The following is a 24,866-nucleotide window of genomic DNA, read 5'->3' as shown; positions in this document are numbered from 1 at the left end:
AGAGGGGTTTCAACCTCTCTGTGTGTGTTTGGCAGCTCCTTACCGGACCCCACTCACTCTCTGGAGGAGCAGCAGACCGCCCAGAGACAACGCCCATACAGAGGCCTTCACTGATGTCATACAGGGCTACAGCCAGGGTGCAGGAATGAGCGAGGTCGAGAATTGTATATCTTTATCCCATTGAATGCATGAGAGCCTTACTGCATTATATTAGATTATATATTTAAATGTAGATGTTTTATTCCCCCATTTTCAATGAATCATAAACTTGATATCATTTATTTAAAATGTTCCAGTTGCTTCCTGTCACATAACATTATTAATGGGATTTTTAAAAAGGGCTACAGCTGCTTAGCACCTCACTCTCATTGTTTTTATTTTAATGGCCTAGACCAGGGGTGTCCAAACTTTTTTCACAGAGGGCCACATACAGAAAAATATACGAAGGGCTGGGTCACTCACTAGAGGTATATTGCCTCATAAGTTCAGTTATAAGTTAGGAAGATCAATCAAATGTATATGCTTGTGAGTGTTGGCAGCTCATTCCTTAAAACAGAAGCCTCAGATTGATTATAATAAGGATAAATATGAAGGGTGTATATCAAGCTTGTTATCTAAATAAGTCATTGGGCTTTTTTCTTATCAACTATATGTTCGAAAATGTTTCCAACTTGAATTGACTGAATTTATTTGAAAAGTGGTTTTATTAACACATGAATACTACTGTGTAATATATGTTTACATTTATATTTAAGAAGTACAATATAAGACAAGCACAAGTTTCATTTGTGGGCCATATTCCATTATACTTTTACAATCTGCTGAGGGCTGATTCAAAATGGTCCGCGGGCCGCATTTGGCCCCCGGGCCTTAGTTTGGACACCCCTGGTCTAGACAGAGCCAATAAAAGAAATGACACTTTTTGGCAGCATTATATGCACAGTGGCAAGTTATTGGTTTAGGATTAAATCATTTCTATGTTTTTCTGAAATATATTAGAATGCATTTATGTGTTATTTACTCAATCGTCCATAGTGGAATTCTTCAGGGAAGAAAAGACGAGGCCTGATAGAAGTTGTAGACTGGATTCAAACTCAGGGCTTTGCATGTTATGCATGTTAACAAACCTAACCATTAGGACACCTAAGGGAACTTGAAGTAGGATTTGAGATAGTTGCATGATTGGCAGTGCGCCCGACTGCTCTCACACCCACCTCAGACTCAAAGTGCCTGTGGGAAAATGATACACTGCGATATATAGGACAGACACATCTGCTGACATGGAATGTGGCCTTGTACACCACGCCTTGTAAAACAACTGTATTTGGGCTAAAACTGTGAACCCTTGAGAAAAGATAAACGTAGACTTTTATATCGAGGAAAGCGTTTGTGATTTAGAGAGAAAGGATGACCTTTGAGTGAGCTGACTATTGAGTTAAAATCCCTTCAACACACCAAACACTAATCTGCTCCTGGGGCAGAATGCCTTCACAAGGAAGGGAGCAAGCATGACATCTAGTGGCCATTTGTTGCATTACTAACACTGGAACATTGTGTCAAAGCAAGTTGGAAGATGTTGAATAAACAGCACTTTAAACAAAAACAAAATAAACTGATGTTCTATCTGATCTATAGATTTCTAATCTATTAAAGACTAACCACAGCTAAAGTCAGTTAGTGGCTACAGAGCATGCAGCATAATATAAGGTCGGTGGCCAATCAAAGTGACGAAATCTGAAGCAGACTTCTTACAAAATCAACTTCTCTTTGTTCGCCTGCTTGGTCAGGCTCTCAAACAGACCTTTGTCATCCTTATCTGTAAGACACCAAATACAAAGAGACAAAGAAGAAGTGAAGAAAAGGAAGACAATACAGGCAAAAACATGCATGTTATACTATTATCGGTATTCAGTTCAAGTTAGCATTAGATAGAGCCTCAATTTCATTTTCAAATATCTTCTTTAGTAGCAAGCCCATTACATTTTTATTTCGATCTATATTCTTAAGGTTTTATCAGAGGGGTTTGTTCATATATCAGGCTTAGCCTGGGGCTGGGACGCTTTGCCTGGGGGCTCTGGGTAAAACACGAGTGAACTAGGAGATATGGAAAAAGGGAGCTGGTAAAGAAGGTGAGTTTGAAGATGACATGATCATTTTAATGGCTGTGGTGATAATACGAATGAAGGTTAAAATGATAAGAACAATGATGGTGATTACTAGTCTTCCCTCTATCTTACTTTGCACAGTTTCTTCAATGTTTCGAGAGATGATTCTGACGATGCCATTTTATAAATAATAATAAATATTGTACTTATAATTAGCTCTCACCTACAGGTTCTCCAGCGTGCACCTCCTCTGTCTCCAGAGGGTCGCTCATTCCCTCCACCTTCACGGCCCTGATGCGGTACTGGTAGGCCCGGCCCTCCTCCACTTTGTTATCTGGGAAGATGGTGGCCCTGCTGTCTACTTCACCAACAGGGTCCAGGACTTCTTACCAGCCACGCTCCGTTCAATCACAAAGCTGGTCACTTGCTTACCTCCATTGTACCGCAGGGTTTTCCACCATCTTGTTACACTTTCTTGATAGTTCAAGAAACTCCACTTTCCCTTGAGGAGGCTTAGGATGGTCTGTGGAATCTTTTTCAATGAGAAAAATGCTTTTAAGGAATATGTTAGCCATAAAATTAGCATTTGTATATCAAGTACTCATCCTGTATAACCTCCAATTCTTGAAAAAATATTCGTTTTTTTGCTATTTTTAGCCTCTAAGATAAAATAAATGATTGGGACAAACATTCCCTAGCCTAGCCCGACACTATTTATGCTTAAGTATTTTGATAGTGTTTTACGATGGTTAAACATGGCCCTCATATATTTTAATTCATAAAGGATTTCCTCTTTTTCTTAAAATGTGATTACAGTAAACGTATGTGAGAATTACAAAGAATTTAAGTTTACGAGGGATGAAAAATGTATATACAAATAGTCCTTTTGAGAGTAAAATATTAAATATTTAAAATCTGCGTTGAATGAAACCTTTTGTTTGTCAAACATGTGTTTTCACCTACCAATCACATTGACGTGCAGGTTGGCCACTGCACTGCTACAGTCGCTCTTTAGACGGAGCATCATTGCTCCACTGTCTTCTCGCACACATCTAGTAAACAGCAAGAGTTAGAGCAGAAGTTTAATTATATTTTAATTTGTGTGTGACCTTTTAAAAAGATCATTAAATATCTGAGTGGATGACGCCTCACCCACCTGCTGAGCACCAGCATGGTGCCGTCAGCCATCCTCTCCACCTCAGTCCTCTCATCCTCCATGACCTCCGCACCTTCCTTGTACCAGGTGACCTTGGGAGGGGGTTTGCCCTTAAAGAGGATCTTAATAGAGGTAGTCTGGCCTGCCTTCAAAGTCACAGGTTGAGCTCCCAACAACAGAGGAATCAATTTCCGGAGGATCTGGAAAATAGGGTCATTAAAGATTGTGAAACCATTATATGTTTAAATTGTAAATGTAGGTTTATAGTTTTAATTGCCTTTCAGTATAGGTTTAGTAGCATTAGTCGATTTAAGTATTAAACTGTATGTTTCCCCCATCTGTGAATACATACTCAAATACAAAATTGTAATACAAACCTGCAATAGTGGGTACAGCCTCGCTCTCAGCCCCCTTGGCTCTGAAAGTGTATTTGCCCTCATGAGCGTCAGTCACATCAGAGAAGATCAGCCTGTGGACGGCTCCCTGTTTGACCACAAGGACCCCCTCAGCTCAGAAATCTGTCAAATGTGACACGCATATTATGTTTAAGAAAAATGATGAAAGCTGTTTTGGTAACAGACATTGACTCACACAATGTTAAACTTCTTCTGCGAATGACTTGAATAAATAGGTGCAATATCAACGTTTTTTTAAGCTGTGTGAATATGCCATGGGTATCACTTTAACACAACCAAGAATGCACATTAATGCTGTTGCTCTGCAAGGCTGTACTGCCTGCTTGTGCTGATGTTAACAACCTCATTTTCAATCTCTCGGCAGCATGGATGTCTTTACCTAATGTCATGCACATCCATCAGTTCATCCCATTGTTGTTGCTATTTCTCAGGAATAAAAACAACCTAGAATCCTCTTGGTGGCCAAAGACAGTAAAGATCAGGGGATCACTAAAACCATTAGGATTAATTGTCATTGTAACACAAATGTATTACGTCAAATTTTCATGGCAATCCATCTGTTGAACTATTTCAGTATGTTCAAGGCAGTGGACCGACAGCAGATAAAACACTATGTATGCTTGACATTTTTAAATGCCAGTTTAAAAAAATAAGTTTGACGCACAACTCTGCAGGGGAGCCTGTAGGACACTGAGCATCTGACATACTGCTCTTCACTGAGGCAAAGCGCTCTGGCAAAGAGAAAACAGCTTTGTTCATTTCTTATTTATAACTCATGTTCAAATATTAGAACTTAATGAAAAAAAAAGATGGAAAGAAATCCCCTTGTGCATGAAGTTCAGTAAGAACAAAACGATAAGTCACTCTAAGTTTTTGGACCTTTTGAACATTTTTGGTCTTTTCTTTACTTGAAATACACGCAAAAGAAGTTTCATTAAAACAACAAAAAGGGAAATCAAGATTATAAGGTGAACAAACTTGAATTTTGTAACCTTTTTAGGTTTCTTCTTTTATATTCAGTCTGAACACATACAGCAGCTTACACGACTTATAGTTACATAACAAGAGATATACAGTCTTCTCATGAACAACCTTAATTAGCTCAACCTCAATTACTATGCTTCTGTTCCTGCAACCCCAGAGGACAGCCACATGTCCTTGTAAAGATATTTACATGCTCCAGCTTCCACCTTAGGCAAGTAAGCATCTTGTTAGACACAGGCGTAATAAATGAGCTTGTTGTGAGGAGGGATTTGCTTGGATTACTTTCAACTCATCACTAGGAGAGAGGATTTATTATGCTATCCATACGTCTTCATTTGGACGACACAGGGAAGATGAACTCGTTAAGCACAGCTAAGAAGAAACCATGCCTCTGATCTCAGGGGACGAATCCAAGGCAGTAACTGCTCATCTCCACCGAGTCTGAAGGGGGAAGTTTGTTTCCTTAGAAATGCTAGCTCCACTAAAACAGGAAGACACAGGCCTGTAGGGAAAAAACAAAGCATAACAAAAAGTTTTGCCTGTAAAATACGACACCCTACGTTCTATAAAAAGTGGCACGGTGGCAGTGAGGTGATGCTGATGGTTAGTCTCCAGGTTCACTGACTTTCACATCCTTAATCTTGAGGGTGTAGTTCAGACCATCCTCAGACAGGGACACGTCAAACTTTTCATCTCTTTTCACTTCCTCTCCCTTTACCTGCCAAAACACCAAAACTTCTGTGAAAACAATTTCTATATTCCTTTTCAGTCGTGTATTTCCCTTGTGTTCACGATTTGCTATAATGTTGTCAGTACATTTGTGTGTTATTTTGATTTCCTAGATGTCAAAAACTCCTAGAAATATAGCAAATATATCATATGCTTTTGGAAAAATGTCTTTCTGGGTCACGTACAAACCTTCCAGATTAGAGCTGAATCCGTCTTCTGAGAGAGGCGGACTTCGAACATGGCAGTCTGTTACCTTTTTGGGATTTAAGTCAGACAGGAATTTCAGAGGTTCATCTGAAGGACAGAGACGAGAGAAAAAGACATCCTCATCACATGATTTAAAGTGTATACTTAATCTTGTTAACACTTCACTAGGGAGGAAGCCATGCCAAATAGTAGGATTTGTAAGCTACAAAAGATGTCTGGCAATATTTGCTTGAAAAATGCGACAACAAAAAAAATCCCTTAAGAGAGAAAGCCATCTCTGACTGATGGTTTATGCTACATAATGTCCTGTAAATGGGATGAGGGATGAGACAAGACAAATAACTGACAATAAATGTACAACAAAAATCAGACGTGCACGTATGGGCATTATGCTTGAATAAAACATGTTCCTATCTGTTAAACAAACAAAGAGAGAAAGTGACACTAGGGTAATTTAGTCAATGATGACCTTGTCTCTCTGAGTTACTAGCAGTTGGAAAGACTTCTGTAGTTGCCTATGACGTTAAGTTTGGCTGACAGTCTCTTGTCTGCAACCTGCAGAGTGTAGGTGCGCGTGTCACCGAGGCTCAGGCTGGAAATGCACAGCAGGTGCTTGGTTCCCATCTGTTTCACTTCCTATTTCCCATGAGAGTACTGGATCCGCAGCAGCTCTGCGCCCTGAATCGTAAACAAAATGCCAAGATGAAAGGGGACTCGCACGTTTTTTGGGATAGAACAAACACTTTTGTATATAGAAACTTTATTCAAAACATGCCCGCACATCAGTTCTTCACCAGAAACCACTGCATCCTGATGTTTGGATCTTTAGTTTCAGGATGGTGTCAAAGACGATGTTGGTGTCAGCTTTGGCAGTGATGTCCTCAAGGGGCTTCAGCACACCTACCATCTGGAAAATAAATAATCAAACTTTTTTTTTCAGGCACGCCACAAAAATGTCACCCCCCTCTCATTCTTCACATAAATTGACTTTGGTGTTGCTATGCGACAAACCTTTGTTGCCATGGCTGTGCAACATTAAACTTTTCTTCCCCCTTTTCCGTTCTTCTCTATTTTGAGCTGTTTTACATCCCACTCCTTTTCTTCCTTATATGTGATCCTGCGGTACCAGACAAGCTCTCTGTATGACAGGCCTACCTCCACCTCCACTTTCTTCTTCATCTCCTTCAGCTTCTTGAGGATGCTCTGAAGTCGGTGAAGCTGTGCTCGGGGCAGATCCTCTCGTCGTCCTTTTTGTCGTCTCTAGCCAGGATCTTCAGCATCTCCTCCTCTGTAGGGGGCCACTTCTCCTCCCTCTTCCCCACATTACTGTGCCAGTGTTTGTATGCCATGTACTGTGTGTCTAACACTATGAATTGGTGCAATGATAGCTCAGGAGCATCTGCCCCTGCAGGCAGACAATGGTACACATTGCTCCTCTTTAGATCTCATGCTGAAGATATCTATGGATGTATGCACAAAAAAAGATCTATGGGTGGATGAGAAAAAGCCCCCTCACACCATGTTTTAGGAGTGTCAGGGCTAGTATTATACAGCAGGCTTGTGTTCCTACCACTTCTTCAGCATCTTTTTGAAGACCAGCGCTAGATCTGGAATGAAAAACAGAGCATCTTAACCTGAGGCACTGAATGGAAAGCAGCATGTAAACTAAGCTGAAGACACATAAATATATCAAAAGAGTTCACAGAGTGAATGATAAACTCACTTTCTGTAACAATGAGAATACAGAATAGGGGGCTTCTCCGTGCTTTTGGAGGCAACAGCATCTTCCAGGGTCAGGTTTTTTATCTGGAATTCATTACATACAGGTGACATCAATTAAATGAAAATGGCTTGCTTGTTGCTCACTGCAGGATCTAAAACTGTCATACTGTCATTGCATTGTCGGGTCACTTTAAATCCCACTGCAGTACTTATGAGGAGCAGAAGGAGGCAGTGCCATGCTGGGAATACCCAGTAAACATTTAGCGCCTCAACTTAACAGTCATCCCTCACCAGAGAAACAGATGGCAGGGGGAGATGCATATGTCAGCACCCACAAGTTAATTGCTTTATAATAGCTATTTAAGCTTCACTTAAGCTCCGAGGCTGGTACAGAGAAAGTGCTAAATCCACTCCAGAGTGGTTATAGATAAAGGGATCAGAGAGTTTTTTTTTCTTTCTCCCTACTTTTCCTCATGATGCATGGTGTGCCGTCTAAGTTGACAGAACCAAGAGGGCAGAGCCCCTCGGATTAAGGAAAGGCTGCATAGAGCTTCTGCACTTACAGGAGTGTGGTGTGGTCAAACACCTTTAAAAAAATGAGCCACAGTATCTTGGAAAACGCAATAAGATTTACTTGTGGAGTTGTTAATTGAATTGCTTTTAGGTCATAGAATATACTTGAGCTCCATTCATAGATTTATTTTAGATAAGTGATTATCAGATTTGGACAGATGTAATGGATTTGTCCAATATTAAATAATTTTGTTTTAGGTCATATGCCATCAATGAAGCAACCAGAAACCAGTTTGATATATGCAACTATTTATCGTGTTAAATGACTGAAATAATACAAACATAGAGTTGACTAATTTACAAAGGTACTTGTTTAATATAACATATTGCAAAGTCATATCAAACTACACAAGGGAGGAAAACTAAAGAGACTCAATATAGATGGGTGTTCAACACAAACATTATTTCTGTATCGGGACCATTGTTGTGTTAAATCAAACTCCTTGGTTTGATTTCAAGTGTCAGCGAGATCCTTTAATAACTGGGGAACTCTGTAAGCTGTGCAGTTTTAGTGACAAACCTTGAGTATGCCGAATGTTTATGTTGTCATAAAAAGATGTTATCGTGTCAGACAGCTGGCAAAGCACCTTGGCCTTGAACACAGCATTGTCACCTATGAATGTCATAACAGACAGATCAGGTTAATGCATGTAATCTGCTCAAGATAAGTGAGCAACAGAGTTAGTACTGTTACTCCTCTCTTTTATACATTATTAATTATTGTTAACAAACATAACACCATCAACTACAATTGGTTAATATTGGAATAAATACCCCCATCTTTTCCTGTTTTCCTTTTAGTACAGTTGAGTTTAAGGTCATCCTATGAATGCTAATGCTATGGCTACTCCGCAGTGTTCTGCATATTGTGACTGGGTGTCTTAATCTATAATTCAGGTAGAGCCAGAGTGGGGCTCAAACTCTTGCAGTTTATGTAGAACAGGCACTAGTATTCAGCAGAAGCACATGCACCTCTTACAAACTCTATCACAGCATATTTTAGCTATGTGGGGGTCTTATTCAGGACATTGATCAGAGAAGATGTACACTACCCAGAGAGTGAAATCTAAAGTTTACACATAGATGCAAAAAACTATTAGTTCCCTTTGCTTGTGTCATCTGGAGTTTCTAGGCAAACTATGAGTAAGGAACTAAAATGTGCTTAAACGGAGCTCTCTCATAGTCTCAAGGGCCCACAGTTGAACCTGAACCGCGGGCGGGGGCAAAAACGCAACATCTGCAAGAAACAGCGTCTGAGGGCTTCTTGACATTTAACAACCTATTAATGTATCATACCCATTTAACGGGAAGAAACTCAGCTAACTGACGTTATGAACAATTTTTACCGAAACAAAACACAACTCTAACGCCGAGCCTCTGAATTAGCCCTGAGCGAAAAAATGCTAACGCACTTAGCACAGAACTCACGGTATAAATACTTTATTACTTATCGGATCTGCACAAACAAGATATCATATTAAAGCTGAGATTCCACAGATTCTAGAGGTATAAGTATCATCACTGTGCGACCTCAGGGCAGGGAAGGCAAACCCAGACAACACACCATGTAGCTTTATGGAGCCAAAACGGCAAATATGTCTTACCTTTGCTGTTTTTCTGATCAAAAGTTGTGTTCAATGGCATTAAAACGATGAAAACGCTGCTGAAGGTTAATTCAATGTCTCTGTGTCCCTTTGAAATGATTACTGATAATCCATCATCATATTTATGGCTATAACAGTTAACAGTTTTCAGAGCGTAACATAGCTTTCGGTTTGGGAAAGCTGTGTGCGCATCACTCTCATTCCTCAATGGTAACGTGTAGGTGGATTTAGGAACTTCCCTCTCGTTTCTATTGGCTCTAACAGTTCAAAAGAGGTGTCAATCATCAAAATCGACCGAGGGGGGCCAGAGATATGCAAATCCACCCAAATGACCCCAGAAGTTTTTTTTGTGTTGCTAAACCTCTCTAAAAAGGTCAAATGTCACTTGTTTTGCATCAATCTTGATACAGGGTACTCATTATATGTTATAGTTTGGATTCCTAAAGCTGTTAGTCTACTATCCCATCATTCAAGGGTGGTTTTCACTATAAATAATGTTTTTATTTTGGACGGACATTATCATTTACATTTTTTTACTATGTTCAATCTGAATTTACTTTAAAATAAAACAATTCTATATTGATTCTGACTCATCTACATCCAACTCACAGGTTTATCATTGCTTTGAGAAAAAAGATGATTAATTTACCCCTTTTAGAAGTGAAGATATAGTCATTTGTTCTGGGAATGTCATTTTCGAGCCTGAGACCTGAAAAACAGGCTTGGGGCTTAACAGGTTTTAATAATGCATTGTGAAGAGAGATATTAGGGGACGCAAAGGGCATTTCTTTAAATTTCAAGCGAGTGGGATCACCTCACCCTCTTGGGCAGTGATAGGGCGCAGCTTCTCATCAAAATCTGGGACAGACACTCCCTCTGGGATCTGAGGGGATTTCAGTACCATGGCTGAAGGACTCCACCAGCGGAGGTCTTACACTGAGCCCAAGAGTGCTCTGAGGGAGCATAAAGGACATCATAATCATGTACAAAAAGGCAGGCTATGCAAATCTGCCTCACATGCAAATGTGATATTATCATTATGACTTTGAATGTGTTTTTGTTGCACTGAAGTACAGAAATAATGTAGTTGATTAGCTCTAATATTGGTATGCATTTGGCCAGGAGCTTAACATGGCAGCCTGACATAATTGAAAAGTTTCAAACATAAAAAAACACTGTTCCGCACAGTAAGAATTTTTTTTTTGAAGGTACTATTTTAACCATTCATCAATTGTGCCATTTTTGCTCAATAAATTGATGACTCCTATAATAGAGGGTTCTTCAAGCAATGTCTCATAATTAAAAAAGGTTATATTAGCAAGTATGACAGATGTAAAGCAGTGTGAGAAAAAGTTTTTAGAGAGTACTTGTCCATGGACAAGTGAGTTTGGCAATCTACTTGTCCGAATACATTTTTCACTTGTCCAGGATGGACAAAAATTGGGGCCATTGGATCTTCTTCTTCGCCAACGTATTTTACATTTTCCCACGTTTTTTACGACACCGCTAACGTAAGTGAGCGGTAAGATTTTAATGCATCACACATAGGGTTGGGTATAGTTTGGATTTTAACGATTCCGGTTCTGCTTTTCGATTCCGGTTATTTTCGGTTCTTGATTCCGGTTCTTTGAGAGGGTAAAAATAAGTCCCATGACAAACTGGGAGAAAAACATATTTATGAAAACATTAAGTCAAACCTGTATTCCTATTTACAAATCACTTCATACTGTTTAATTTCTTACGGTTATTGAATACAATTATATAAAAAATAATCTCTGCATTGTTTAGTTAGTTCTATGTGGTGCAGTTTGAGAATGTACAATTGGCCCAGTCTCCTCTGATGTTACACTGCAACCTGCCTGTGAGACAGGGTCCAACCACACATGTCCAACACATAAGCCTAATAATAATAATAATAATAATACATTATATTTATAGCCTATAGGCCTAGCGCTTTTCTACAACTCAAAGACGCTTGCATGTTTACACATGTCCTGAAATACACATGCTGCAGCTTCCCAGCTGCTCACTGTTTGTAAATAAATAGTATTTTCATTTCAATAATGTACTTTCTATACCCTGCTTCATAAACAATACTGACATCCCTGTGCTCCTCCGAGTCTGGGGGTCGGGGGATGTGAGGACAACGCGAGGACACAGACAGGGAGGCTGCTTTATTTCATAAAGGAAATGGCGTCAATATTAACAACGTAGGAGCTAAAACGCTTAATAACCTTCATTACGTGTTAAAGAAAGAACATAAGAAAGTTTGACAAAGATTAGGCTGTTAAACGGGCAGCGGGTCCGCTGTGTGTAGAAAGAGAGAGGGAGAGAGAGAGACGCTGAACTGCACCGTGCAGCGATCAGATGATCCGGAGCGCAGAGAGAGCTGCGGTCCGCGAGGCTCGGCCTCGCCTCCTGTCCTCACAACTCTTATTAATCCCGGTACCGGACAATTGTTATTTGTTCCTACTCGGAACCGAGTTTTGCTTCCCAACCCTGCCACTGTGCTACACGTTCGCACCGCACCGCCCCGCCCCGCCCCGTCCCGCCTAACAGTACAGAAAGCGGCGAGATGCAGGAATCGACAAGCAGAACCGAAACTAACATTTCTAAACGAACAATGGCGGACACGGACAATTTGCGAATGAGTTCTGCCTTTTGTAAACTGAGTTTATCAATAATTTGTCAATAAATGAGGGCTAAAAACGTCACTTGTCCGCCGGACAAGTCAATTGAAAGATCTACTTGTCCGACATTGTAAATAACACGTCCCGGACAGTGGGACGGGTGCTTTTTCGCACACTGTAGGAGAAGTTGATCTCAGTGGATAATTCCTAACTTCCATGGTCCTTGACAAGCCCTGAGAGACTTTTCGCAGCTTGGTGGAGCTTGTGGAGGAGGTGGAGGAGGTGGATGAGGAGAACATTTGCATATCTGACATCTGTCTCACCTGGCCCATCTGCTGTTCCATCTGTTGCACTCTGCCCCCAGTGGACTGGAGGAGATCTAATTTCATGATGATGATGATCCGATGTGTTCCTGGTCCAAACAGATACAATGAGGAATGTGAAATGATTAATTGGCAGAACATACTCAGTTGACTCCTCCTTCCACTGGGTTGGTTTGTCCCTTTATATCGCCTCCAGCAGATAAGAGAAGTAAGGAATAGCCCTTACCATCCTCTCTAAATGTGCAAAGTGTGCGCATGTGTCTTGGTGGTAATTGGGCTTGTGTTTCCAAAAGCGCACATCAAAACATTTTGAAAGTCACTTCCCTTATTATGCTCTCCCCATGCCCTTTCCTTGCTCTATCACATGCCTTCCAACAGTGACTACAGCAGTCCTTTGCCTTCGCCAGACTCGCACAAAGATCCAATTAAAAAGGTAATCCACACACCTGCTGTGTGAGATAGAGCATTGTGTTTGTTCCACTGATGAACTGTGCTCTTCCTCTGGTACTTTGGATTCAGATTCCTCTCTTGTTCCCTGTCCCCATGTCTTTCTTTCTTTCAACGTGTGTGTGTGTGTGTGTGTGTGTGTGTGTGTGTGTGTGTGTGTGTGTGTGTGTGTGTGTGTGTGTGTGTGTGTGTGTGTGTGTGTGTGTGTGTGTGTGTGTGTGTGTGTGTGTGTGCATGCTTTGGATTGATGTGTATGTCTATCTTTGCCTGCAGATGATATATCCACTTTAGAAGGGGCTGAAGGAAGAAGATTACATACATTAGAACTGTTCAAAGCCATGTGAGGGAGTGTGGGCTCTATCAATTATTCTATTTAAAAAGGTATCACTCACTGTTCCTACTTGAGACAATTCAATAAACAAAAAATAAACAAAAAACTCAGTGCGCATGATCATAGCCATATTTGCGAGATTGTATCAAAATAGAGGTTTCTTTTCAGCAACAGCTTGGTTTCAGGATGTAAATGTGACATCACAAGCGAAAAGAACAATTCACCAGAAGATTAGTCTCTGAATGGAAAATGTAAATGTAGCTTCCTGCAGCAAACACACTACATGTTGGGGTTACTAAACTGATTAGTTCCCGGAAGCTTTGATACTGACTAAAGGAAGTTGTTTTTATGCGACCACAGCAAACGCTTTGATGGTAAAACTATACAGTCTAAGGAAGAGCAAGTGACTGTGAGCTACAAAGTGCTGAACAGGTTGCTGTCACACTGTAGGTGGAACACAAAAACATCTATTTTACCTTCCTTCCTCTCCCCCTCTTTGTTCAATGTCCTTGATCTCTCTGTTTCTTTCTAACAGCAAACAGCATAGCAAATTGCAAAATATATTTTTGTTCCACTGGCTCTATTATTTCATGAAAAAACGTACTTGTATTAGAAAAGCCTTTACTTTCTTACAGATTTAGTATGTGCTTCAGGTTTCTGGTTCAACTGCTTCCAGCTCAAAATCTTCTCTTGTGATGTCCTTCATCCACACGCTGCTCCCCTCTTTGTGAGTTCCTGCCAAGGCTGGAGCACTCAGCTTAAGCTCCTGCTGTGCCCTGACTCTGGACAAATAAGGCTCTGATCTGTCCTGGATCTGCCGGTCCAGGCTGTCCTGAGCTGGGTCAGTACATCACTAATATTTCCCACAGGTCAGTTAGTCTAAATGCCCACTGTGGGCCGACTAATTATAGTATTTAAGAACGCTAACACTCTACAAAGAGCATGTGGTAATGCTGGTTCTGCCTCTGATATTCATTTATGTGTCAGTGTGATATACCTTATTTTATCATTTTAAATGCAAGTTGCAATAGTTTAAACTATAACACAAAAAAGACATAAAGTAATAGTGTTATTTGTTGGTTTGTGACAGTGTACTAGCTCTTCAGTGCCATTTAGGCTGTTTGAGCTTTTAAGCACTTAAAGGTGGGGTAGGTAAGTTTGAGAAACCGGCTCGAGATACACTTTTTGTTATATTCCATGGAATGCTCTTAACATCCCGATAGCAATGAATATCTTAAGTGCTTTGACAAAAAATCCATAAAAAAATGTCATCTGTGGAAGCCGTAGTACTGTAAAAAGCACGATCAATCATTTTAGCCGGCCCGGCTAAAATAACTGGATGGCCTACCTGCCTGTCAGCCTTCCATCTGTGCACAAACTTATCTCGTGCCCTCATTGGTCACGTGCGTGCTCGTGTGTGTTGGAGGAGGGGCTCTGTAAGGAAGTGGCAGATTTTTTCCGGTTGTGTATTTTCAAATTCCAGCGCACTGGAGCTGGTTTCTCCAAAATCACCTACCCCACCTTTAAAGTGTGGTTATCAAGATCATCCAGACCACATTTCTAAAATCAGTATTAAATAAATACATTATTTAAAAACATAAAAATACAATTAAATACAGAATATAAAGATGTGTGACAGGCTATTCAATACTTTGAATTTAAGCTCAATTTGAAATGCATTTAATTCTTCTTTTCACTTTTTTTGCAGGTCATCAACGCTGTTAGCTTCCTAGCTCGGAGATTGTTGAGATGCTGCCTAATGCTAGTGCTAGCGCAGCTACCTGGTCAACAATATGACTCTTTTTGTGTAGTTTTTCCAGCAGAAACTAAATGTCAACTAATAGGGATAGCCTTTAGCATCAGGGACATGAATTCAACATTTCTTATTTCCAGAAATAGCCAATGAAAATGAAGGAAATAATGGAAGAAAACTACAGAAACCACAGAAAACTATACACTTTCCTGTGATCAACGCAAGCAGGTGCACGAAAAGCAGAGGTTCGGTTTATACTTCATTTTATGTATTTCACAAAACTATGTTCAACTTTTATAAGAGTAGACAGTTTGGCAAATGTATAGCATTGAACAACAGCGGGGAGGGCTAGCTACATACGTGTCAGTGTGGTTAGCATTCTTTGAGTTTTTTTTAAAATAATCTTTGTATTTAAATGTGATGTCACATTTAAAATGACATGGACATCTGTTATTCCAACCAAAGCCTACCTGTCAGGATATATTTTAAAATGTAATTTATTTTCTTTCACAGTCTGCTTCTCTCCCTAGCTGCTGCACCAAGCACTTTCCACAAACCCCGCCTCTCCACCTCGCCCCACCTTGACAGCCACGCCCACCAAATCAGCTCACCTGTGCTCCCAGCTGCATCTCATCTCCAATCAAGCCAGTATTTAAACCTCTCACACGCCCACTGCCAGATTTTGCTTCACCTTTCATGCAACCCTCTCCAGTACCTTGTTCCGGATTGACTTCCCGTTGCCGACCCTGCCTGCCTCTGACCTGCCTTCTTCGCCTCATTCCCGGTAAACCCACCAGCCTTCTGTCTCTGACCCTGTACCAGCTGAGATTTGAAATTAAACATGACAACTGTTCCCGGTTTCCTGTGTGCTGCGTTTGGGTTCAAACCGGTTCAAACAATCCCTGTTGCAGAGGATTTTCCACCTCCTCCACAAACTGACCTCTGCTGCTATGGCTTTTGATTATTGCTAACGATGGTGGAAACCGATGCTTTAGGGAAACGTTTGAGAAGTTTTATAATCCTTTTGGCTGTACTAAAAATCATAATATACTCACTGATCCACGCAACTTTGTATTTGTCACTTATTATGTTGTTTTGTTTTGCAGAACTAACAGCTCCCTCAGTGAACCCTTGGTTAGTGACTACATAAATACTTTGCGAGTACACTGTTACTTGATCGAACCCGATCTTGGATTTTGTTTGAGTAATCTTTTCAAATATATTTGATTTGTTTTTTGCTTTTGTTACACTATGGGATAAAATGCACAAAACAGCTGAATTGATATGATTTACCTTTCCAATACATGATTTGCATCTTTGAAAAAGTAGAACCCACCACCAGTACTTCATATAGGCCTAATGCTGTGTTCACACCGGACGCGATGCGACGTTTGGGGGCGGCGCGATTACATGTAAAGTCAATGCAGAGACGTGGACAGACGCGAATTCGCTCCGACGGCGCGCATGAAGCGGTGGACGCAGCGCGAATCACACGATTGAGGCGATTGAACAGTGCCGCGTTAAACGCGAGAGTTCAATTTTTTCAACTCGAGCGTCAAATTCACGTGACGCGTTCTCGCGGAAGCCAATCAGCGGTGAGGATCTCAGCCGCCGTCACTGACGTTCAACCACACAACATCAGCCGTTAGCTGTTAGCAGTTAGCACACAGAGCTCACAGCTCCTCATATTCGTTCAGAAACTGGACAAAAGTTAAACAAGTACAAACCACAGACTGTCTGTGTCATGGCGAATACAGTCGCTGCTTATTTATGTCTGTAGGCCGTTGTTGTGAGTGTGGAATGAGCATATACAACGTTAGCTTAGCCTGGTTGACCCGATCTTCATTCAGAAAACAAGCATTTTAAAAGGTTTTTTGCCTGCCGTCTTGTCTGCAGACTTGTCAAAGCATTAATTCATGGTTGTTACTAACCGGTATCAGTATGTTGTTACTTCGGCATCATTTAGAAACGTGTATTACAATTTAATCACGGTAAAATATGTTCATTTGTTGTAGTTGTAGCTCCCGAGCCAGCGCGTCTTGTTTGAATGATGCGAGTAAACACAGCTGGCAGCCGCGGTGAACCTCCAGCGTTTAGAGCGATGCGATAGGAGCGATTAGAGCGAAGCGAATAGTCGCATCGCGTCCGGTGTGAACGCAGCATAAGACATGAGCCAGAAGTAGATCTCCAAAAATATTAATGGACTTGTTGAAATGAACATCGACATGTAGTCTGAATGTCATATTAGCTAACACATGCTATCTAGAGATAACTGATAAAGTGGCTTGCTGGAGCTCATGTTGTGTATTTCATATTCCAGCTTTTTCACAATGACATCATGGTTGCTGCTCATATTTGTAGATTAGATCGGTTTGATATTAATACTTAATCTCCCCTGAGGAGCATTAACAAGGGAGACACCTGAAGCACCCATGTACCTGTTGACTAAATGTGTGAGCCCTGGCTTTTATGATCTCCCATTATGAAATGTAATAAATAATCCTTATTTAATGATCTTGGAAAAAAGCGAATTATCGAAGCTGAGTAATGTATAAATGTTTTATCGCAGGTCGGTTCTAGCTGTTGTGTATGTTCTTTGACGTGACTGCAGAAAGCACTTAAGTGTGATTGTTTGGTTTGAGAGACAGGAAGAGGGAGAGAAAGGGGTGAGAGACATAGAGAGCGAGCCTCATTGGCATTACTTGCCTCTAATCCTCGTTGCGCTACACCTGGCTAGCATACTAATGATGAAGAAATGACCTAGATTTCTCTCTTAGCACATTCTCACAGCACAAAACATAATGAATGAGTCGGTGGAGATGTTATTTAGTGACACTGCTGTTTTTCTCTGTCAGCATTGAAACTGAGAAAGAGGCCAAGCATGGATATTCACTCAGTTGTTTGAGATTCTTCACTAGCTTCATGATGAATGCAGTCTATGCCTTTAGAAAATGGCAAAGAAATCATATGCGTGATGTCTTTTGACAGTTTCCTCATAACAAACATGCCATAGCTGAGAAAACTGCAGCAGTCACAATTTAAATGGTAACAGCTATAGGACTGGCAGCAGAGCTATTTTTACTGTTGTGTTGTTCACTGTTAACACTTCACCTGTTTAGATTGGAATAGCTTGCTGTTAAATTCACTATGGCAACGCCCAACAACACCGCTGACAAGATCTTTGAGAAATAACACATCCCACTGCAGATCTGCAAAAGGTTAACCAGTTAAGCCCCGAGCCTGTTTTTCAGGCCTCAGGCTCGAAAATGACATTCCCATATAACATATAAGTACCCTGTATCAAGATTGATGCAAAACAAGTGACATTTTACCTTTTTAGAGAGGTTTAGCAAAAATGAAAACCACATTTGGGTGGATTTGCCGTTTCTCTGGAACCCATTGGTCGATTTTGATGATTGACATCTCTTTTGAACCGTTAGAGCCAATAGAATCGAAGGGGAAGTTCCACATACACACACACACGTTACCATCGAGGAGTGAGTGTGACGCGCACGCAGTCGAAAGCTATGTTACGCTCTGAAAACTAAATATGGAGATGGATTGTCAGTAATCATTTCAAAGTGACATGGACACATTGGATTAACCTTCAGTAGCGTTTTTATCGTTTTAATGCCATTGAACACAACTTTTGATCAGAACAACAGCTAAGGTAAGAATATCTCCGTGTTTCCTCCGTGAAGCTACGTGTTGTGATGTCTGTTTTCGCTTCCCCTGTCGCTCAGTGATGATACTTATATGTCTGGAATCTGTGGAATATCAGCTTGCTAATTGATATCTTGTTTGTGCAGATCCGATAAGTAATACGGGTATTTTACCTTGAGTTCTGTGCTAACTGCTTTAGCATTTTTTCGCTCAGGGCTAATTCAGAGCCTTTGTTATTACCCTTATGTCTCGTTTTGCTAAAAATTGTTAATATTGTCTGTTAGCTGAGTTTCTTCCCATTAAGTGGGTATGACACATTCATAGAAGCCCTCAGACGCTGTTTCTTGCAAGATGTTGCGTCATGCCACCGGTACCGGGGGCATGGGGCTTAACTGGTTTTTAAAAGTGGACTGGTGAGCGTGTGTGGGATTGTTGCTCAAACTTTTTGAAGAGCCAGTCAGAGAAAACCCTGCAGAATGCTGTTTAATACAGCAGCAGCTGTAGCTTATGTGATGTTAAAAGCTCCGTCTGAGCTGAACATCTCTGGAGAGATCTAATTTTTAGATGTGTCTAACCGTATTTGGAGGAAACCGCTGCAGAGGAGTGCATGTGTCTGTCTTTGGTGTGTCTGTGTGGGATGTTGGGCAGGGCCTGAATGCAGAAAGTATGAAAGTCAACTTCTCAAACTTGTAAAAATACAACTTTTAAAACTAATCTACCTCTACTGAGTATTTGCCTGAATTTGTGGGTGACAAATCGTGTTCTCGTTTTACCAAACATTTGAAAACACATCTGCCATTCCTTCCCCATCCTCTCCCCTGATCCTTGCTCCCTTTCAATTTCTCTTGCTGCATCTACACTTCTCTTTTCACCTCATTCCTTCTCATCTGTAAACATGGAGGATTCTTATTTCCCCAGTAGGAAATTCAATAGGGCACAGCGGAGCAGAAATAAATGGCACTCCACACCTGTTTTGGGGAAGATGAGGCACAGCCACAGAGGGCATGGGCAGAACTGATCTGGAGGGATGCAGGAGGCAGAAACCCCTTAATCCCTGTGACATTTTAGCCCAGACCTCATGTCAAAGTCTGTGAGCTGCTGCTCCCTGGGAAAAGGGAAGGTTGGAGCAGTCTGAGGAATGATGCTTTGAAAAGAGACTAAAGAAGGCTGAAGGAAATACAGACAGCCAAGAGATATAGACATAGACAGACGAGGCAGATGTTGGATTAGTAAAAGGAGAGAAATCTTAAAAAGCTGCAAGATCAGATGACGTGCTTATCAAATCTGCGGCAGCCTCAATTTGAGGTCAGTCTCTCCTCTGTTGCTTGTCTGCATAACATCTTCTCTGTTCAAAATTCAAACACCATCACACTCTGAGATGATGCTCTCTGCATACCGAGTCCCGAGCGATGCCTTTCCCTTCGGCTGCGCTCAGTGGTATCATGACTTCAGCCACACTTTGACACCTGTCACGGCGAGCCGGGCACTGACTCCTCCCTGAGGGCTCGGTCTCTGTAAGACCCCAGAGCACAGCAGCGCCCCTTCCCTTTTATCAGTCCCCACCTCTGTCCATATCGTCCCACTGCACACTGCCTCCTGGGGTCATTCAAGCATGAACATCCCCCACAGGTTGTTCCTATGGGTGCCAAATGTGACTGAAGGCATGAAAGACCGAGGAGACAGACAGGGGAAAACAGCACAAAGTAAATTTCAACCGGGAAAAAGACGGTGACTATAAAACAAATTCAGATAATATTATCCCAGCAAGTTTATTCTTCCCTGTGCATCTCACCAATACATTGGACCATATGCACTTTAGCTTTAATGTGAGTTAAAAGTGTGCAGGTCCCTTAGGTGCATTGGATGCTTATTTGCCCTTGGAGCACTCACTGAGTAAACAACTTCTTTGTGACTTCAGTCTTACAAGTCATAAGACCAAACATAAAAAGGAAAAGAATCAGGCCATCAAATGAAGATGTCCTGCAACCATAAAAGAGAAGGAAAAAAGAACGATGCATGAAACTATTTGATGACTTTCAAACCCGGCGTGAGTGATGACATACCTTCAGTCTTCCCTGCAACAGCCCCTGCAAGGTGAAGGCTGTGAAGTTTTTGTTTCAGCGTAAAATGATGTTTGGCTGAGGTCGTTTACAAAGCACTCATTTCAATACGGCCCAGATGAATACCTAAGCATTTCATTTACGCGTAGTGTTTGCTCTGAAGATTACATTATTAATCCACAGAGACGTAGGATTATGGTTTGTGGTCTGACCGATGGGGAAGGCACAGCTGGGACAAACTAAATTGAGGTCATATTCTTGTAAATCCAGGTTTCATGTCCTTTGATCCTTCATCTGGATTCACAATGGCATCAATAGCTTATATAGCTTTAGCGGGATGATTGGACCTGTATTTAACTGGGGATAAACCACATGTTTGATGCATGTCAACCTATAGCAAATGATACTCTACATTCACACATCATGTTTTAAAAAAAAATCTGTTCTTGCGTTTTATATTAAAGCCAACACACATAGCTCAACCCCAAAGGTATACTTAATCTGCCTCTTCTCACTCAGGACTGCGTAGGTCTGTGTAGACGGAACATGGTTGAAATCTTTCTCAATCTCTTGTTAAATCTGATGTCACTTGTCACGAATGTGGAACAATGTATATATTTTATTGTTCTCAATATACCTATTCTCCATACCACCCACTAACTATACAGTATACACTAATCGTATCGCATACATTTTTTGTTCACTAATTCAAAAATATATCAATATATTTAACCATTTTATACTAACGGATGATACAATACTTACACTGTCAAACATTATTCATACTGTGACTTAAACTTAGAGACAGCAATAGTGTTTTTCAAACTGTAATTGTGTCATCACATCCATAATTAATTTAGATGTTTCTTTAGTACGGCTTTGAGCAGCTCTAACATTTCTTGTATGCACTTTATTGTGGGTAGTACTTCCAAAATGTGGGTTTTCAATAAAAAAAATTCACACGTATAATTAATAACATGAACAATGTCAGTGTCTGGGTACTGGTGGGAAGCTATCATTAAAGATTAGTTCCACCTGTTGTTTTCCTGCTGTGACATGTCCAAATGTTAAAAAGGCCAATTTAATCAATCTGTTACTAAAAAGTACATTAACATGACTAGACTACATAGTATTGTAAATCTTGAAAAAGTAAATGTTGATAAATGTGAAGTTACAACATTTCTCTACCCGAGAATTTCCTCTCAAAAAAATAGAACACAATCCACTTTGCTTATTTGTAATGAAGACTAAAGACTCTTGTTGCCTTCATGTACAGTAATCATTGGTCTTTTATCATTGACCAGACGGTGGCAGCCAAGTGCGCATGGTGCGTCTGCAGGGTGTCATCACACAGTATGCAGGCTACATTATGTGCAATTCCTTTGTAACGAGCTGTGTAAGCCACTATAAGGAATCTTATTCAAGCCAAATAGAAATGATACATTTAAAGAATAATCTTAACATTTTCTTTAAATATCAGACTAAATTAATTGTTTCAAAAGCGATTTTAAATATCTTTGACACTACAATGAAAAAACTGGCAATCCGTTCGGTTTAGTTAAAGGAATCTATTTAATTTTTTTCCCCAAACAAATACAAATATCAACATGATATTTCCTCATCTACTATGAGGAATGATTGTTTTAATAACAATTATTTTAATAAGTGTGCCTAAGTGTTTAGATGGGTGCCTGAATCCTGACACAAAGCGAGTATTTCTCCATATCCTATTACTTTAGTGTCATTGCATTTCCATTGCCTGAAAAACGAATAATCATTGTTTATCGAATTAGTATACTTAAATGATGGGGACAATGGGAGAGCTTAACAAGTTTCAGGCTTCGGCTATTGGATGATGGATCACACCAGTACTACCAAGCAACGGTGAGGGCAAGCGTTGTCATCCCGCCTCCTCTGAACCTTTTACAGCGTTTTAATTGGACGCTGGATTTGTCATTCTTCATCCGCCCAGGTTAGGTTGCTCCGCACCGTTAAGATGCTCAATTGATGGGCGTACTACTGAGCTGTGCACTGAAAGGAGATACCCTTACGCGTTTCTTTGTAGCAAAACAAAAACCATGTTCTGTCCTGGTTACATCACTGCGTGTTGCTGGTTTGTCCGCGAGACTCTTCCTGGAGCTCAGCTGTTTGTTCTCCCTGCGCGCGGTGACAAGCGGGTTGGACGATGCTATTGCGGCGTTTTAAAAGGAAAAAAGCTCATGACAGAATAACAACACAAGGCAGTGCATCGCCGCTAGCGACACATATCAGTGTTTATTAGTTTAATCCGGACGCGGTTATTTGCTTTGGATCTTTCATGCACGCTCGGTGGACTCGGACAAAGCGGCTACTTTGGGAGATTTTGTGTAAACGCACCTGCCGTGAGACACTGGAGCACATGGGCATCTGCTCCCTGGATCGTACATCGGACAATCACATCTGAGTATTTCGGTCAAAAAACTCGCCTGTTTCACCGCCATGGAGGATTCACAGATTTTAATCTACGTCAGTTTATTATTTACTCATCGCGGGGCTTCAAACCAACCCGAGTATGGGGATGACAGCTGATCGCCCCTCCTCTCTCGGGACTTAAATAAAAACGCGCTCCATCTGAATCCACTGCCCCCCGATCAGAAGCCAGAGTCTCAGTTTCAGCTGTGTTTAACAATAGATGGAGCGCAGAAGGCTGTGATGTGTGTTTTGATTGACACCTTTTCCTTATCAGGTTAGCTTCACACCGATCATTCCTCCAGAGGTTACACCGGCGACACGTTTCACTGAAGGCCGTTTTAATTGTATTTAATCTTTTGGACAAACAACCCGTATAAGTCGTTCTGCGAGGAAGTGTATCAGCTCTGTGGAGATGCTCTATCCGATCACCCCTCCACATGGAAAGTATATTCCTCTTGCTCTTTGCTTCTTCGCGCTAAACCCATGGCCGGGGATGATCCCTGAGTAGCCGATAAAATAATCAGCGTCGCGGTGTCAGCAAAGGCTTGAGCTTCTGGGGATTTGTGTAGATTATCACCGGACTGCTTATTTTGTTCACTCGGCCACACTCAACTGAATTTAGCTGCTTTTGATCCGCAGCCTTTTCCCTGCTGCCTCCTGGAAACTCCAGCAGGGAAGCCTGCTTACAAGCCACGCTATTCATAGGGAAAGGGGGGAAACCGGGTTGCATTCATAAGCAATGACTGCCACAGAGGTGTTTGGACCCAGATCTGAGGATACGACACATTTGGCGCTGATGTCACCCTGTGGATCCGGGGGAATGAGACGCGCTTCAAGGCTGTAGTTAACACTCCCTGTTTACTCGCAGCGTGCCTGCTGGGATGCCGTCGCTGTGACCGGGAGAGGTAGACAGTCAGAAGAGACTCGGACACCCAGAAACAAAAACACAGCGCACCGACTTTGCAGACCGTTTTGACTATCTACCGGGCGGCTACCGGAGGATGTTTGAGCCAGGATGCTGCGCTTCCCCGTGAAGAAGATCCGGAAGCAGTTCAAGCTCCTGCTGCTGCTGGTGCTGCTCACCTCCGCCGTGTGGTTCACCTACCTGCACATCAACCAGGGCAAGACCATCAAACTCCACTTCAACTATGGAAAAGGTAGGCTTTATTTAAAAAAACAAAACATGATCTATTAATTTCATCTAACACAATTTCAGGCTTTGTAAAACAACTTTTGTTCTATACCTGGATGGGTATGAAGTAGCCGAACAGCCTTTGAAGATATTTAAAATAACATTTATTAGCCCCTTTATGAACACGTCTAATGTAGTGACTATAAAGTCAACACTGAGAAGAGTTTGCTCCTGCAGGATATTATTAATATTAAGGTTTCATCTTTTAAGATAATAATGCTTTACAGCATGACAATTCCATTCCATATGACCACATAATAACATGTAATGTATACAAATCAAAGTTGTGATATGCCAAAACTAACGAGGGAAATATAAACAATTCAATTATTTCTTAGGTGCATGGATTTATGACATATGTCCCTGGAACAAGTACCCTACTGACTCATGCTGATTGTTCTCCCCTGGGTAATGTGAGAGGATACGCTCAGAAGAAGTAGCACAGAGTCAGCGTGTCTCAGAAATTAACAATAGTTTCCTTCTCCATGCAGGCTGTAAAGAGCACCGCGGTGTCGGGCCA

At 41.2% G+C, this 24,866-nt stretch overlaps 2 protein-coding genes across 3 annotated transcripts in view; one reads left to right on the top strand and one right to left on the bottom strand.

The window, feature by feature from the left end:
• Positions 1 to 842: 842 nt before the first annotated feature.
• On the bottom strand, positions 843 to 12,515 carry LOC117491521 (immunoglobulin superfamily member 22-like). The gene is given in 22 exon segments (XM_034141546.1): positions 843 to 1,816; positions 2,329 to 2,478; positions 2,481 to 2,563; positions 2,565 to 2,628; positions 3,069 to 3,157; positions 3,262 to 3,438; positions 3,440 to 3,461; positions 3,639 to 3,765; positions 4,287 to 4,438; positions 4,794 to 4,867; positions 5,098 to 5,268; positions 5,270 to 5,379; positions 5,580 to 5,640; positions 5,642 to 5,684; positions 6,113 to 6,275; positions 6,392 to 6,426; positions 6,429 to 6,504; positions 6,753 to 6,799; positions 6,802 to 6,923; positions 7,168 to 7,204; positions 10,316 to 10,410; positions 12,301 to 12,515. Coding segments are annotated over 22 exon segments (2,181 nt in total). The 3' UTR covers positions 843 to 1,748.
• Positions 12,516 to 15,133: 2,618 nt separating this feature from the next.
• b4galnt4a (beta-1,4-N-acetyl-galactosaminyl transferase 4a) overlaps positions 15,134 to 24,866 on the top strand; it is a 151,125-nt gene continuing 141,392 nt past the window's right edge. Inside the window, exons 1-3 of one of the 2 annotated variants that reach the window (XM_034141108.1) lie at positions 15,134 to 15,225; positions 15,494 to 15,764; positions 24,023 to 24,311. In XM_034141108.1, coding sequence (XP_033996999.1) covers positions 24,170 to 24,311 — 142 coding nt within the window. In that variant the 5' untranslated portion in view covers positions 15,134 to 15,225; positions 15,494 to 15,764; positions 24,023 to 24,169. Of the gene's footprint in view, positions 15,226 to 15,493; positions 15,765 to 22,779; positions 24,312 to 24,866 lie in introns of those variants that run through there. The other variant, XM_034141107.1, reaches the window with a different exon arrangement.

Source organism: Trematomus bernacchii, unplaced genomic scaffold (assembly GCF_902827165.1).
Source record: "Trematomus bernacchii unplaced genomic scaffold, fTreBer1.1, whole genome shotgun sequence".
Lineage (NCBI taxonomy): Eukaryota > Metazoa > Chordata > Actinopteri > Perciformes > Nototheniidae > Trematomus > Trematomus bernacchii.
The sequence above is the reverse complement of the archived record's forward strand: the minus strand, read 5'-3'. Positions and strand labels throughout refer to the sequence as shown.